The 17,223-nt window shown below is 45.1% G+C and overlaps 1 protein-coding gene across 1 annotated transcript in view; it reads right to left on the reverse strand.

Annotated features, from left to right (window-relative positions):
- Nucleotides 1–429: 429 nt before the first annotated feature.
- LAD1 (ladinin 1) overlaps nt 430–17,223 on the reverse strand; it is a 38,510-nt gene continuing 21,716 nt past the window's right edge. The window contains exons 3-10 of the mRNA XM_054980980.1: nt 16,464–17,046; nt 15,553–15,690; nt 9,787–9,827; nt 7,096–7,168; nt 5,485–5,619; nt 2,717–2,806; nt 2,065–2,142; nt 430–1,349 (exon numbers count right to left, since the gene is read on the reverse strand). Of these exons, the coding sequence (XP_054836955.1) occupies nt 2,077–2,142; nt 2,717–2,806; nt 5,485–5,619; nt 7,096–7,168; nt 9,787–9,827; nt 15,553–15,690; nt 16,464–17,046 (1,126 nt within the window). The 3' untranslated portion in view covers nt 430–1,349; nt 2,065–2,076. The remainder of the gene's footprint in view (nt 1,350–2,064; nt 2,143–2,716; nt 2,807–5,484; nt 5,620–7,095; nt 7,169–9,786; nt 9,828–15,552; nt 15,691–16,463; nt 17,047–17,223) is intronic.

The following is a 17,223-nucleotide window of genomic DNA, read 5'->3' on the forward strand; positions in this document are numbered from 1 at the left end:
CGCACCCCTCCTCACCCACCAGCACTGGGCCTGCAATAAGAAACCTAAACAGCAAGACAAATTTTGTACAGAAGAAACCAACATTTGCATACAAAATAAATTGGGTACCTTTGTATATATTAAATTTATAAGCCATACATTGAATATTCATGGAAAAGTTCAGATGTAGTTCTTTCTGGCTTAGATGGCTTAGACAAATTCATAAGTCTATCAATGGCTATTAGCCATGAAAGATAACTAGACCCCCAGTGTTCAGGGAACGATACTTTCTTTTACCGCCAGCCTGGGGAATTCCTGGAGGCTCTGGGGCTGCCTACTGTAGGAGGCAGGGTTCTGGCCCAGATGGACCCTTGAGTTGACCCAACATGGCTGCCCTTCTGTTCTTAACAACTCAAAGCAAAAGTATTGAAGGCTAGTCAAAGACAGAACTTCTTGAACCAAAGTGATATTTATTATGAAACACAGCGAGAGCCAAATATCCCCTCAACCACTGAATCTAAAATTAGGTGAATGTAGCCAAATAAAATTAAAATCTTCAGCTCAAGCTAAAATGACTTTCAATGAATTACAGTGATAAAAGAACCTGCTGCCCTAATGCAGCTCCCAGTTGCCATGACTTTTTCTCCACTAAAATGGTCTCAGTTAGGAGACCAGTTTTCTTGGACACTGAAAACCCCAGCTCCCAGCCCTTAGGGAGTTTAGAAAGGTCTTTGGGACAATTATTTTCATGGAGGGAGCAGCAGATAGAATCCCCACAATACCCATTTGGGCAGACATTTTTCCCTGCTCCAGGCATTCAAACAGCAGTGTCAAGCACTCCATGTAAACCTCCTTCCATCTCAAATAGTTGCAACTTTGTGTCTTTTTTGTTCCTTCAAACTGGCCTTCTTCATCCTTACAACACCAGCACTGGTATATAGCCAGTCAGATTTGGCCACTGGATGACATCAGTGAGGGCAAACAAAGCTAGCTGCTGGTAGATACACATGGACCTTATTATGTTAGTCATCACAACAAATGCAAAAGTACCATCCAATGATTAGGTGGTCTGCATTTGGGGGCTAGGAAATGCAGAACTGGGAAGAAATGAGCAGGGTAATACAGTTTTTATTCCGTAAGTATCAATTTTCCCATCCACCAATCAGAAGCAATATTTTTTAAAGGCACCAAGAATCCCCATTTGTGCAAAGGCACTGAAGGCAGCTTTGGCCGATAGACGCTCTTTTACAGATGAATGGCCTAATGGAAAGGAACATTCCAAAACCAAGAGAAACAGGAGAATTTCAAGCGGTCCAGGCCTTTCATTAAATGGAGATAAACGTTCCCCAGAGCAGCTTGCTGTGTTATATCTGAAAGACACAAGGAAACATTAGGCTAGTACAGAGTGGGGAGAGTGAATGATCTTTGCACTTGAAGGTACAATATTCAAAACCTCTCCTAGCTTTGGAACTACATAAGGACCAGTTGACATACACTGTCATGCTGACAAGAAGGCTTTCCTAATAAATATTCCAATCAGAATTTTTTTTTCCAAATGGGCATAATTACATCCCTTCCAAAGACTCCTTGTATAGAAACTAATTTATCTAAGCCAGTTACCCCCAAAGAGATGCAAAGGATCTCCAGCCTTCAAATGACTGGGAGCTCATAACAGTTATCCCTCTGAGAGATCCATGCCTAGTTCCATTGGCCAGATGTTATTTCACTGAATCCCTGTTTCACCCTTCTAATATTGTACCTGCAATGTTAACCTTCAGGGTCAATTGACTCAGCCAAATCCACAGGCAGGGAAGATGGGTCAAGGCTATATGGGATGGCCTCCCAGAGTGCCCAGCTTGTAGTTATCTTCCTTCTGATTAATCCAACAGCTTGGCAGTAGCATGGTCAACATGATCTGAGTTGAACATGCATGCAAGAATACAAGAAAAGAATCTCCCTATTGCTTGCTCACATCCTGAACTCTATGCAGATCAATTGAAGATGCATTCTCACAAAAGTATTTTGGCACTCATTATGAACTGGTCAAGTCACCTCATGTCCTGATTGACTTTATTTCGCCCTTACCCTCATTTTCTTTCAAGACTCACTGGGCCCTTCCCTCCACTGACTTTGCTGTGCCATGTTCTCAGGTCTCCGAGTATCCTGCAGAAAAGGATAGCAAGGACTCTTAAAAGCACTCCTTCATGAGACAAGTTGTTGGTTGGTATTTTGTGATCTGAACTACAGAAAAGGCTTGAAAAAGAACAGCAGATCCAAGCAGATCCATGAGGTTTGAGTGAAATCCAGACAACCCATCCACATCTTCAAGTATATTTAGGATGGACTTTTAACATTATCATAAATAATCCTGATTCCAGGAATAGATCCATAGCAGTTGTGCAGATTCCAGAATGATGCAGCCATAGCAACTCTCTGAAAAACCTCCCACCCTCTATGGAAGGCTAGGGAGGGATTGGGGTTTGTTTGAGGAGGGAGGGATATGGTAGACAGAAGAGAATAAAGGCAAGGGAATCAGCTTTGTAGTAATCCATCCTGGAACAGGTGTCCTTGAGAGCTCCCCAAAATAATCTCTCTTATTCCTGAATCAGACAAAATCACAAAGACCTTTCATGGTATGATGGATCCTGCTGGGCACAAAGCAATTACACCCACTGTGGGCACTCAATTTGGCCCTTCTAAGCTGTCACATGTCCTTGGTGGATCAGCATTCTCATACCTTGAGTCCTTCATCCTTGCTGGGCTCCTGAGATCGGCTGATCCACAGATTGATGCGAGATGTAACTCCTCCTGGAATTGTCAAACTCTCCTAAACCACAAAGGAGTAGAGAGCAAAGAATTGTGGAGCTGAAAAGCTGTCATCCTTTTTTGTCCCATGTCTGAGCTTCCAAGTATGACAAACATTTTAGTAAAGAAGAATCTCTTCAGGAGGTTCAGAGAAGAAAGGATACTGGAAAACCACATACCAATATTGCAATATAGTCAAACAAGGAAAACAGAAGGCTTTTGATCTCTTGCAGAAGTTTCCACCAAAGAGTTTGGAAAAATTTCATATCTATTCAGCTGTCTCCCTTGTAGGTGGCACTTGTCACCTTAACTAGTTCCATCTTCATTATCAAATACTTATTTTTATCTTTATTTTATTTAAAGCCCATGCTTCTCAGTAAGACAGGAGAAATTTCTAGGCAGCTCTCCTTTGATTCAAAATATGACAAGGAGTAAGCTGTTGCACTAGAGAATACATCTTCCTTGCCTGCCCTACACTTTGGCATCTACACAGGCAGTGAGCAGCTTTTTCATACTGCTGGCTCTGGACAGAGAATGATGCTGACCTGGTTAAATGAGACTCCAAACTGCCAAGATTCAGTGGGTCTTCCGTGATCAGGACCAAGATGATTGTTATGATTAGTCTTCAGAATAAACTTTTTGATTTTTTTTTAATTTTAGAGTTTTCTACCCTGCCTTGGAGAGCTGATGGAGCAATTTTATTTATTTATTTATTTATGTCATTTCTATTCCTCCTTTCTCACTGAGAATCAAGGCGGATTACACAGTATGAGATTAGTACAATCAATATCAAGGACATTTCCATAAACAGTGCCATAGGGTAAATAGATACAAGTTTAAAAGACATAGTATTAGCAAGAATCCAATACAGAGTAGAAAAAATAATGAAGCAGAACATAATCAATTCTACATAGGAGTACATATTTGAAGCAGCAGATAATATGTAAGGCAATATAGTGATGAAGTCTATGGTCCCTAACTCATTAGCGAAGCATCGTCCCTACAATACAGCCCTCCCATTTGAGTAAAAAGCCTTTTTGAATAGTTTGGTTTTGCATTGTTTACAAAAAGCCAGGAGAGCACTTTGCTGGTTTGAATCTCACCAGGTGGCCTTGCAGAAGCCACCACTCTCACTCCAGCCCCCCAGCTGAATTGTAGGGATAATAATAACGCTAACTTTGTTCACCACTCTAAGTTGGCACTAATCTGTCCAGAAGAGCAGTATACAAATGAACTGATATTATCAAATCAAACAAGGATTATGGCTCTTTCTAGGATCACAGACACAAACACATTATTATAGTATCATATTCAAGTTTAGAATATGCAGATTTTCTCCCCCAAAGAATGAATTCAGGAAGGGTGGCCTGGCGGGAGAGAGGGGAGACAGTGATCCTGGGGCCCCATGCTGGACTTTTGTTCCATCCAAGCTTAGCACCATAAAAGAACACAAAACCTAGCTGTCCTATTAAAAACTTTTTGTCTTTTCCCTTAAAATGCTAATAATGAGAGCAGAGAAGAATTTTAAAGAACTGAATGGAGGCTGAAGGGATAATACTCCTCTCCTTTCACTGCATGTTTCCAAGGCAAACTGAGACTGTACACGCCTGTAATTTGCATTTGATTTTAAGTTGTTACTCATTTCTCTCTCTCTCTCTCTCTGTTTTAAAGTAGCATATATACACATATACAAGTGTACTATGCATTTAATTGTAATAGCAGAACTGCAACTGGTAACAACTTTAGCATCCCAATTAGTGTAAGCGCTTTAGGAGGCTTAATGGGCTTGCTAGCATTTGGGAAATCCCACATTGGTTTCTCACTGTTCTTGTTTGCACACAAAAGTTGTACCAAGAGATGTCATCAAGGCCACTCACTGCCCTATACTAGACAGCATGAAGGTTCAGGCATCAACAGACAGTACCAGGACATTTTGCTCCCCAGGAGCCTGGACTTGACAACCCAAAGTATCCAATTTGATTATCTTTCCCTATCCCACAATATTGCATGATACTTTCACCTTGCAAGCATCTCAGTCCTTTGCAACTTCATGGTTATGATGAGGCTCCTCACAACAGGATTCCGCCCCCCCCCCAACACCCAAAATCCCCTCACACTGGAGGATATAGCCCAGGCCTAGTGGAAGAGGAGTGAGGCATAGGCAGGCCCCTAGCCTTAGGGCCTTCTGGCAAGAAAGTAAGACAGAATTGCTTTAAAGAGCTTATGGGAAGGTTGTACAGGCTCTAGCTTAACTGTGTGACTGTTTTAATTATCTGCTTTAGCTCAGTTTTTCTTTAATTATAACAATAATAATAATATTTGATTTATACACTGGCCTTTAGGACAACTTACACCCACTCAGAGTGGTTTACAAAATACGTCATTATTATCTCCACAACAAAACACCCTGTGAGGTGGGTGACGCTGAGAGAGCTCTGAGACACTGTGACTGACCCAAGGTCACACAGCTGGCTTCAAGTGGAGGAGTGAGGAATCAAACCCAGTTCTCTAGATTAGAGTCCCGCTGCTCTAACTACTACACAAAACTTGTTTTTAACTGGGTTTTTAAAATTCATTTAATGTCAACATTTTAATATTTTATTTATTGTTCTCACTTGCTTTGGGTCTTAGCTGTGTTGGAAGATAGAGCTATATGTTAATTTACTAAATAAATAAAAATTATCTATACTCAGTCCTTACCTTCCGGACAGTGGTGACAGGCTCAGCCCTGACAGCAGCATTGGCTTCAAAGATGTTGCGCTTGCTGGCCACGCCCTCTGAGGATGGTTGGAAGTTTTTCCGAGCAGATGGAGACAGTTTAATTGATCCTGCTCTCTGAGAACAAGAGTCAGTGAAGAGGGGAAAACCATGCTTGCTCTTCTAATAGATACCCTGTCCCTTTCCCTGAAAACCTTTGGTCTCCTGTTACTAGTAACCTACTCCTTTCAGTAGCAATTGGATGCCTTCTTCCCCTCTTCCCCAGTGCAGCATGCTGCACATACATCCTTCACTCATCTTTGTTTTGAACTAAAAGTTAAAAAAGAAGAAAGTTTTCTGAGCCCCTCTGCATCGTTCAAGAGCTTTACCCCACTACGCACAAACAAGAGAGAAAGAAGTAAACGACTGGACTGAACTACATCAAACAGCAGAATGTGGATTCCAGGGCTGAACATTCATTGGCATAAAAACTCCATACAAACTAGCACTGGGTTGGATCAAGTGGAAGGGCTTTCCACCAGCCAAATAGGACTTCCTTGCCTCCCTCATCTTTACAGTTGCCAGCCAGGAATCTTCAGGCAGCAGGAAACTGGGGAAAGACATAGCTCAATGCCATAATGTCACTTCCAGTGTGCTTGGAAATGTCATAGAACTGTACAACCATGCATCCCTCCCCCCCCCCCCCGGCTCCTGCCACTCCACTGAGCAAGGGCAGGGGCCAAGCAGTGAGAGTGGAAGGTTGCCCATCATGGCAGGTGACTAGTTAAGTCTACCCATCTTGCTGCAGCCATAAGGCTTCCAAAATGCTGTTCCTGGGAGACAAGGGATGCCCAGAAACAGCATGAGTAGGCTTGCCAGGTTACTGCAGATGTCAGGCAAACTCCCAGCAATTGCAGCCTTTGCCTGCCAATTGGTTGCTATTAGTGAGAGAAAGCAGGCTGCTTGGAGCCTGCCTGCCATCAGCAGGAACATGGGAAGGAGGCCATGGGAATGGACACAAATGTGCCCACAAACCTGGCCAATGACATCACATCTGCTGCAACCAGAATATAGCAAAAATGCTGTGTTTTGGGCCACTTCCTGAAAAAAACGGGCCCAGTGCAACACTACTGCTTCCAGGTTGCACAGGAAGTGACATCATCTCAGGATGCTGGTGATGCATGCACACCATATATGTAAAGATGATGAGTACTCTGACTGCCCTCAGCACCCCCCTGCCCAGTAGTTGCCAGGGGGAACCTGGTAACCCTATGCATAAGGAGTGAATCTGCAATGGACAGAGAAAAAATCTGTTAGTGGAAATGGAACAGCAAAAATCTGTTAGTGGAAATCTACCACTGGATCCAGCCCCCTCGCTGTGCTTGCATTCTGGTTTCCTAGTTGCAGGGAGTTTTTAACAAACAGGAACATCCCCAAATATCATCATCCCTGGGTTCTCCATCTTATGCAGTACATTCCACTCTACTTCGGCATTCTAGCACCCCATTCACCCGATATGTAACTGAAATCTTAATAATTTCTTGGCTCTGTTTAGAGCTGCATCATTTACCTGAAGGCATGGTACAAATGTGCCAGCCCACTCTGCACATTTACCTGCACAGCAGATGTATATTTCTCCAGCTTCTCCCCAAATTTAGCTGTACTTGCTGGAAGCCTCATACTAGCACTATTGAAGAAGAGACAGAGAAAAGAAAATGTGATCAAACTTTCTCCAGGCTTTAATCAAGGCAATTACAATGTTGACATGTGAAAACCAATGGATTCTTCTTATAGTTTGGATAACTACATTGTGGTATACTATAAAACAGAAAAGAAACTTTATACTAACTTGGAATGTCAGAATTCTTGACCATTTTCACATTTTGCTTTTGAAACTTCAAAAACTAGGCTTTCTCAAAAAAAAAGGCGGCAATCTTAAGTCTTGTTAACATACCATTTTGCTAAACTAATATTCTGAACTTCAGGGGGCGGGGGGGGCGGGTAAAAACTCAAAATTCAACAGCATCGTAACTGGGATGTTTTTTGCAAGCAAATATAAATTAAAAATAGTTGAAATTTCCCTCTTTGTTTCAACTTGAGTCTGTCCATGATAGATGAGTGCATATTTATTTATCGTACTTCATTCATATTCTGCCTTTTACAGCAGTGAGGATCCAAAGCAGCTTACATTGTTCTCTCATCCAACCCTGCTTGAGTTTGTGACTGACTCATGGTCATCCACCAAGCTTCCATGTAGGGTTCCCAGTTGCCTGCCAGTGGCGGGCAAACTCCTGGCAGTTTGCGCCATTGCCCATCAATCACTGGCAATCAGCGGGAGGTGGCAGACTGCCCAGTGAACATTGCCACCGGAAGGCAACCTGGACAAGTGCACTGCAGGCATGCTTCCAGCGGGGCGCAATGAGTTTGTCAATCTGACAGAAAGCTCTGACTGTTGAAGCTCATACCCTGGAAATCTAGGTGGTCTTTAAGGTGCTACTGGACCCAAATCTTGTTCCCAACAAAGATGATATTGCTGTCTGACCAGATGGCAGTGGGGAGGTGTCACTGTTCCAAAATCAGTGTAGTAGTTCCCAAAATCACTTCAGAGAGCATACCCACAGAACAAGTCTTGTTCTTGCCATTCCTCCCCTTGCCATCCTCCCTCCTTTGGCACTCAGTGGCAGCAGCCTTTCTCCTGAAGCTCCTGCCACGCTGATTCCAGAAGTGACAAAGGTGGGATGGAGGATGTCTTAATGTCATAAATGTTTGTTTACTACATTAATACCCTAGTTTTCTCCCCAATGGGGGACCCAAAGTGGCTTACAAAGTTCTCCCCCGACCCATTTTATCTTCACAATAACCCTATGAGGTGGATAGGGGGAATAAAGGAGGTGTGGAGGAGCATGCTTTACTTTTGCCCAGGGCCCCAGAACAACTAAACCGCATCTGTCTGATGGGGGATCTGCCTGTCAGCATTGTCATGAGGTGAACCGCACACAGCAGTGGTGGTACTTGGTGGCCTACCCCTTACTCTGCCTCCTGCTCAGTGGGCTGCCTTTCTAAGCCACCTGGTCCCCACATGGTCAACAAATTGTTATCAAGTGCATCCACTATTTTGCTGAAACCATCTGACAACCTTACTCAGCCTGGTGGCCTGCATCACATGACCAGGCCCAGCTGCCCACACTGTGCAACTGGGCCTGGCGGCCTGCATTATGTAACTGGGCCCTGCTAGGAATGCCAACTTTGGGTTGGGAAATACTTGGATATTTGGGGATGGAGGCTTGGGAAGGCAGGGACTGGGAATGAGAGGGACCTCAGCAGGATATTATGAAGCCATAGAGACTACCCTCAGAAGTAGCTGTTTATCCAGGAGAACTGATTTTGTTGTCTGGAGATCAGTTGTAATTTGGGAGGTCTCCAGGCCCTATCTGGAGGCTGGCAACTCTACTTTGAGCACAAAACCGAAAATTATGTCATTGGCTTGGGGTGCTACTCCATTATTCACCCAAAACTTTGTGGTAAAACTATACAGTTTGAGGTGACATCTAGAGCATCATGCCACCATGTTGATGTCACTCTTGGTATCATGCCAGAAGCAATGCCCCCACATTGCCATGTGGGGGCATTACTTACCCCCTCCTTCCCTCTGCTCTCTTTCACTTGCCCCCTCTTTTTTTCCCCCTGCCTTCTATCAAGAGGCAGAAGGGAACAGGGTAGGTGTCCTACTATAGCCTAATATTGTGTGGCCAGACTAATTATTCACCACAAGTTGGCATAATTTTTTCATGTAGCTGGCTGAGCAACCTTGGACCAGTCATTGTCTTTCAGTCTAATCTACTTCACAGGGTTGTTGTGAGGATAAAAGGGGGAAGAGAAACCACATATATGACCCTAAGCTTCCTGGAGGAAGGGTGGAAATGCATTAAATGGAAACGGAAATAGAATTCTTCAGGTAGTTCCACAAGTTCAGCCACAGTAAAAAGCTAGGGCAATTTTAACCATACCCCTAAAGCAAAATCATGCAATGATTCTATTTAGCATTGCCCAAGTAATTTGCACTGTAGTTCAGTGCTGCTGGAGTGTGTGAGGTAGCAACAATTTTGGTGTGCCAAAATTCACCCAAGGATTTCTAGAACCAAGAGAGTATCCTAGCCTCCCCCATTTTAGACTTGTCCGCATAGAATCCCAACAATCTTTTAAAAATATATTTAAATGCCCATAAGAAAGACAACCTATCAAACAGAAGTATCCCAAACAACTAGAAAATAAATCCAAAAGAAGTGTTAACTAAAATCTGCTGACCTTCTGCTTAGTGTATCTTGTTTATCTTTCGGGGAGACCACCTAGAAATACAAAAGTGGAGGTGAGAAATCAGGGTTGCCAGGTACCCTGGAGGCCAAACTGGGGAGGCAGTGGGGAAATGGGGGCAGCAGGTACTTACCTTGTGCACGTGCGAAGAGCATGCATGATCCCACACCCACCCATCATGACAGAAAATGACATCATTTCTAGCATAATCCAGAAGTATCGGGTCATGCCAGGGGACGATTCTCTAAAAAATCAGCTCAGAACTTTGTGTTTGAGGGTGATTTTTAGAGAATCACCCTCCAGTGCAACCTGTTGCTTCTGCATCACACTGGAAATGACATCATTTTCTGGCACAATGGCTGGGCTCAAACACACTTCATGCTCTTTCCAACTGCTTCTTCCCCCCTTCTAGTAAGGGGCAGTGAGGGGCAGAGGCTGGAAGAGGTGAGGCAGAGATCTGGCAAGCCTATGAGCAATTAGGTTCTCTGTCAGAACAGAAGAGTTTAGAATAGGACTGAGCCCTCATCTGCCTCAGGACCCAGCAGCTTTAAATGTTTCTGAAGACTCTTGTGTCTTCTTTGAGGCACATAAGCAAGATTGTCTTGGCATGTGAGAAGCAAAGGCTCCAGGGGAGCCACCAGGCTCAAGGGGGGATAGTCTGCACATGGCCCCCTCTCGGAGGTCAAACTTTCCAGAAGAGGATACAGGTAATATCAAAAGGACAAAAGGAAGTACTTCTTTACCCAGTGAGCAATTGTGTCATTCATGGGCAGAAAATGTAACAATGGCAATGAGCATAGATGGCTTTAAAAGGGGATTGTACAGATTCATGGTCCATCAGTGGCTATTAGCCACAGAGACTAAATGGAACCGCTACCATCCAGAGACAGTAAATCTCTGAATACCAGAGCTGAGAGGCAACATCAGAGGAAGATCTCGGCCTCTATGCCCTGTTGATTTGCCCTCCAGAGCGACTAATTGGGGTGCTGTGTGAAACAGGATGCTGGGATAAATGGACTACTGGTCTAATCCAACAGGGCTCTTCTTATGTTCTTATGGTAAAACATTTGCTAGGATATCATATCATAGATCATCGTCCTTCTTGGATGTTTTCCAGGACCTTGTGTGCCATATCTTCTGGAAACGTGGGAACAAGACCAGTGCACCCTAAAAACTGAGAGGTGGTTTTCACTATTTAGACAATAATTGTGTGAACCAACCCTGAGCTCTCAAATGATATAAAATTTCCAGGAGTCAGCTGGAGATCTGTTTCTTAGTATTTATACTGGCTTCTATTGTTTACTCCTGATAAAGTGTGCTATAATACAGTAAGACAATAAGGATAATTTAGAATGTTACAAACAAAGCATTCTCTAGCTCTGAGCATTGAGCATCAACCAGCCTGTGTTTATGAGCGTGTGTACATGCATGATGCATGATCTCTCTCTCTCTCTCTCTCTCTCTCTCTCACACACACACACACACACACACACACACGTTTGAGTGGGTATTTGTAAAATACACTAAAGCATATTATTCAGTGACATTTCAGCTCAGCTGAATTTAGCCTGTGCTACATGTCCTTTTGCTCAACTGCAAGTACAATTGCAGCATGAATACCTGCCAGTTTCCATTAGGAAAAGAATACCCTGCTGTGATACTGAAGCTTAAGCATGAGACAAAGAAATAAAACTCTGGCAAAAACAAAAAACAAACATGACCATAACTCAAAATAGCCAGAATTATCCAGCACTACTGAAAACTGCTGATGGGAAAGAGACAGGGAAGTAGGGGTGTGCAAGCCAAAAATTTTCGGCTATAGCCGAAAGTAGAAAGCCGAAAGAAGATTCTCTATCGTTAAAGCCGAAAGCCGAAACAAGAATCTCTTTCGGCTTTCAGCTTTCGGGATTCTTTCGGCATTATTTCGGCATTCTTTCGGCTTTTTTCTAAGGGAAAATGCCTCCGTCTTCCAGGACGCCTGGAGGAGGCATTTTCCCACCGAATAAGCCCAAAATTGGTGGGGACCTTCCTCTAACCCTTCTCTAACAACCACCCAAGTTTCAGACAGATTGGACTTTGGGGGCCATGTTATGGCCCCCCAAAGCAGGTCCCCCCATCCTCCCATAAGAAAGCGAAGGAGCAGCATATTGTTAGCATGCTGCTGCTCATCTTTCTTCATTATTTCCTATGGGGAAAAAATGAAGAGGCAGGCTTCCTTTGCCAGGGGTGGCATTTTGCATGCAAAATGCCCCCCAGCCCTCAGGGGCCCTTCTCCCACCCCTCCTCCCACCCCCCACCAAGGCTCAGCCTGCTCCCACTTGGGGGGGCCATTTCATGGCCTCCCCAAGTAGGTGCTCTAATCTCTACCACTGACAGCTGGGGGAGGCTTGTGTTGCCAGGGGTGGCATTTTGCATGCAAAATGCCCCCCAACCCTCTGGGGCCCTTCTCCCACCCCTCCCCCCACCCCCCACCAAGGCTCAGCCTGCTCCCACTTGGGGGGGGCATTTCATGGCCTCCCCAAGTAGGTGCTCTGCTCTCATCTCTACCACTGACAGCTGGGGGAGGCTTGTGTTGCCAGGGGTGGCATTTTGGATGCAAAATACCCCCCAGCCCTCTGGGGCCCTTCTCCCACCCTTCCTCCCACCCCCCACCAAGGCTCAGACTGCTCCCACTTGGGGGGCCATTTCATGGCTTCCCCAAGTAGGTCCTCTCAGCCCCTAAAGTCCACCCCTTACAGCCCCACACAAACCCAATTCCCCCCCAGCTGCCACACACAGACCCAAATCCCCACATTAGCCCCTCACAGACCCAAATCCACCCCCACCTGCCCCACACCCATAACCCCAGGAACAGGCTGGCAAAGGCCAGCCCTCTCCCTTTGTTCCCTATGCTGGGAACTTCTAAACTCTCTTTCCCTGGGCAATTCTGCACAGCCCAGGGGTGCCACAATGGTGGGCACACTTCTGAGTGCCAGCTGGTCCCTGTGAAAGAGCACCTGAACCACAGACACCCTCCCTCAAATTCCCCCACCACCTACAGAGATGGCTGGCCAGCCAGCCCCATTGTTCCCTATGATGGGAACCAACTGCACAACAAAGAATAAAACAAGAACAACACAAAATAAAGTTTTAAAAAAATTATATTCTCCCTTCCAAAGTACAAGTAGGCAAAGCATTATGACACATTACACCAGCAGTCCCCCACACAGAAAAATTAAAACAAAACTCACTTAACATCAGAGAATCACAAAACATGATTCCTGTCAAAAACACTTTATTTCTTGAACAGCTTTAGGTTACACAGCAGGGGGGAACACCAAAGGGCATGGCAGCACTATCTTACACAAAAATAACACAACTCACTTCACATTAAAGAATCACCCCAAAAAATTGCTGTCAAAAGCACTTTATTTCTGTAACTGCTTTAGGTTACACAGTAGGAAGGCACCACAGAGCAGGAAAGCAGTGTACTACACAAAAATAACACAACTCACTTCACATCAGAGAATCACAGAAACACAATTGCTGTCAAAAACGGTGAAGTGGGTTGTATTATTTTTTGTAGTACATTGCTATCATGCCCTGTTGTGCCCTCCTACTGTGTAACCTAAAGCTGTTCAAGAAATAAAGTGTTTTTGCCAGGAATTGTGTTTTTGTGATTCTCTGATGTGAAGTGAGTTGTGTTATTTTTGTGTAAGATAGTGCTGCCATGCCCTTTGGTGTTCCCCCCTGCTGTGTAACCTAAAGCTGTTCAAGAAATAAAGTGTTTTTGACAGGAATCATGTTTTGTGATTCTCTGATGTTAAGTGAGTTTTGTTTTAATTTTTCTGTGTGGGGGACTGCTGGTGTAATGTGTCATAATGCTTTGCCTACTTGTACTTTGGAAGGGAGAATATAATTTTTTTAAAACTTTATTTTGTGTTGTTCTTGTTTTATTCTTTGTTGTGCAGTTGGTTCCCATCATAGGGAACAATGGGGCTGGCTGGCCAGCCATCTCTGTAGGTGGTGGGGGAATTTGAGGGAGGGTGTCTGTGGTTCAGGTGCTCTTTCACAGGGACCAGCTGGCACTCAGAAGTGTGCCCACCATTGTGGCACCCCTGGGCTGTGCAGAATTGCCCAGGGAAAGAGAGTTTAGAAGTTCCCAGCATAGGGAACAAAGGGAGAGGGCTGGCCTTTGCCAGCCTGTTCCTGGGGTTATGAGTGTGGGGCAGGTGGGGGTGGATTTGGGTCTGTGAGGGGCTAATGTGGGGATTTGGGTCTGTGTGTGGCAGCTGGGGGGGAATTGGGTTTGTGTGGGGCTGTAAGGGGTGGACTTTAGGGGCTGAGAGGACCTACTTGGGGAAGCCATGAAATGGCCCCCCCAAGTGGGAGCAGTCTGAGCCTTGGTGGGGGGTGGGAGGAAGGGTGGGAGAAGGGCCCCAGGGGGCTGGGGGGCATTTTGCATGCAAAATGCCACCCCTGGCAACACAAGCCTCCCCCAGCTGTCAGTGGTAGAGATGAGAGCAGAGCACCTACTTGGGGAGGCCATGAAATGCCCCCCCCAAGTGGGAGCAGGCTGAGCCTGGGTGGGGGGTGGGAGGAGGGGTGGGAGAAGGGCCCCAGAGGGTTGGGGGCATTTTGCATGCAAAATGCCACCCCTGGCAACACAAGCCTCCCCCAGCTGTCAGTGGTAGAGATTAGAGCACCTACTTGGGGAGGCCATGAAATGGCCCCCCCAAGTGGGAGCAGGCTGAGCCTTGGTGGGGGGTGGGAGGAGGGGTGGGAGAAGGGCCCCTGAGGGCTGGGGGGCATTTTGCATGCAAAATGCCACCCCTGGCAAAGGAAGCCTGCCTCTTCATTTTCCCCCCATAGGAAATAATGAAGAAAGATCAGCAGCAGCATGCTAACAATATGCTGCTCCTTCGCTTTCTTATGGGAGGATGGGGGGACCTGCTTTGGGGGGCCATAACATGGCCCCCCAAAGTCCAATCTGTCTGAAACTTGGGTGGTTGTTAGAGAAGGGTTAGAGGAAGGTCCCCACCAATTTTGGGCTTATTCGGTGGGAAAATGCCTCCTCCAGGCGTCCTGGAAGACGGAGGCATTTTCCCATAGAAAAGCCGAAAGAAAGCCGAAAGAATCCCGAAACGTTTCGGCTTTTTTCTTTCGGCTACCCGAAACGTTTCGGCATTCCCCGAAACGTTTCGGCATTCCCCGAAAGAAGCCGAAACACTTTTGTTTCGGCATTCTTTCGGCATTCTGAATGCCGAAACGCACATCCCTACAGGGAAGTCAGCTTCACAAAGCCCATTATATAAGGAATTCTGGAATAGAATCCTTGATCCATTTGAAATGGATGGTTTGTTAGATAGTTTGAAAAGTACTTAAAATGGGATGCATTAAGCACAGGGAGCGGTAAAACACTAAGAGACTCCCTGTTTGTCCAACAAGAAAGGGCATGTCCTTTTAAGAATTTAAGGACATAAGAAGAGGCCTGCTGGATCCAGGGACCCATCTAGTCTAGGATCCTATCTCATACAGTAGCCAACCAGTTACTATGGAAGGCCAACAATAGGGCATGGAGGCCAAGGCCTTCCCCCAAAGTTGCCTCCTGGCATTGCTGTTCGGAGGTTTATGCCTCTGAATGTGGAGGTTCCCTTTAATCACCATGGCTAGTAGCCACTGATAGACCTACCCATCCAGAGAAAGTAAATCTCTGAATCTATCCAGTCCTCTTGATTTTCAAGATAGGCATCATGCCATACCTTGCTCATTCACGCTTACCCGGAAGGAGATTGTCCTTGGACTGACTCGTCTGAATGAGCTACTGTAGGTAACCAAAGGGTGAGAGACTGAAGAGGAGACCTCTGATCCATCTTGACCATCAGCTTCATCAATTTTAGGGATACTTCTTTCTGTGGCCTGGGAAACACACAGAAATCAACGAAAGGGGGACATAAGAGTCTGTGGATGCACAGAAACATGTAAACTGGGCATGTCTAGATCCAACTGATCGCCTAACTTGATAGGCGTTGACTGGTTATACATTCCTGAATTTCTGAGGGAGAGGGTGAACCAACTAGCTGAGAAATAAGAAAGGAGGCTTAGCAATCAATTACAGCAGTGTTGGTGACATTTACAGAAGTTTCATTAAATTCCTTGTAACTGTGGCCATTTTCATACGTGCCCCGAGAGATCGCACAAACTCACGGCATGAAGCATCTTCCTAACAACATTTCCTGACATTATCCCCTTTAATGACCTGGTGACATCAGAAAAAGCGCCATTAAATGGGATCATGCCGGGAAATCACGCTAGGAAGACACTTTTATGCTGTGAGTTTTGCGCAGTCTTCCAGGCATGTGGCCATGTGAAAGGATTATGTTATGGTAGAACTTGCATGTACCAGTATCCACTAACATTGGATGAGGCTAGTCTTTCAAATGCGCTGAATGGTCCTCAAAGCTCCATAGACCATCTCTGAGCCATTTGGCTACCCTGGCTAAATCCAACTCAGGAGTCAGTGCTAATTGCCTTTTGCAAAGCTGCCAGCTTTGGAAACAGATATGGGTCATGACAGGTCCATCTGTCCACACTGCCTGTAGCTGGCATTCATACCCATCATCACTCATCTCTTCTTTTCACCCCTATGGCTTCTATTTCTCTGCTCTCTATGCATATCAAGATTGAATCACCTGTGGGCCAGAGGGAGGTGGAGGTGAAGATGCTTCTGTGCTGTTTCTTACTCTTGAGTTAATCTTCACTTCAAGCCGACTGATGCTCCTACGTTCCCAAGCAGCTCGCTGAGATTTTTGTGTTGTCATCTCATTCTGGGTTTCAGGTGCCCCCTGGGATTCATGTGCATTCAGAACCTTCTGCTTCTCATTGGATTGCTGATCCTTAGACAATTGAGGGTTTTTGTTGTCCTGCTCCAAGTTTTCATGTTTTTTCACTACTGGCTCCCTCTTTATCAGACGCAAGTTTTGAGGTTTGTCTTCTGTAGGGTTTTTCTGTTGACCCATGTCCGGGTATTCTTCCAGTTTGGGCTCTTTCTGTTCCTGCACTGGTTCCACAACAGACTCAGCTTTCTCTTCATCAACTTCCAACTTCCTGACATTCACTGTATCCTTCTTATCCTGTTTCACATTATTTAAGTTCTCTGCCTTCCACTTTGTCCTTCTACTGTTTGGCTTATTTAATGTCTCTACCAGTTTCCTATCAATCTCCAGTATGGAGTTCCCCGAGTTTAATGGCTTTTCTTCAGAGGAATTATGGAACCTACAACAAAAGAGAAAGGAAGGCATTATAACCTTAGATTCAACAGTGGGGGGGGGGCATTACAGATTAGTTTGATACAGCAGGAAAATGCATTATTGCCAAAATGTGCATGGGAGGGCGAATTATGTTATGTAGGCACTGAATTTCTAAACCAGGGTATTATATATGTCTTTAATG

The sequence above is a fragment of the Eublepharis macularius genome, chromosome 5, assembly GCF_028583425.1.
Source record: "Eublepharis macularius isolate TG4126 chromosome 5, MPM_Emac_v1.0, whole genome shotgun sequence".
In the NCBI taxonomy this organism is placed as follows: domain Eukaryota; kingdom Metazoa; phylum Chordata; class Lepidosauria; order Squamata; family Eublepharidae; genus Eublepharis; species Eublepharis macularius.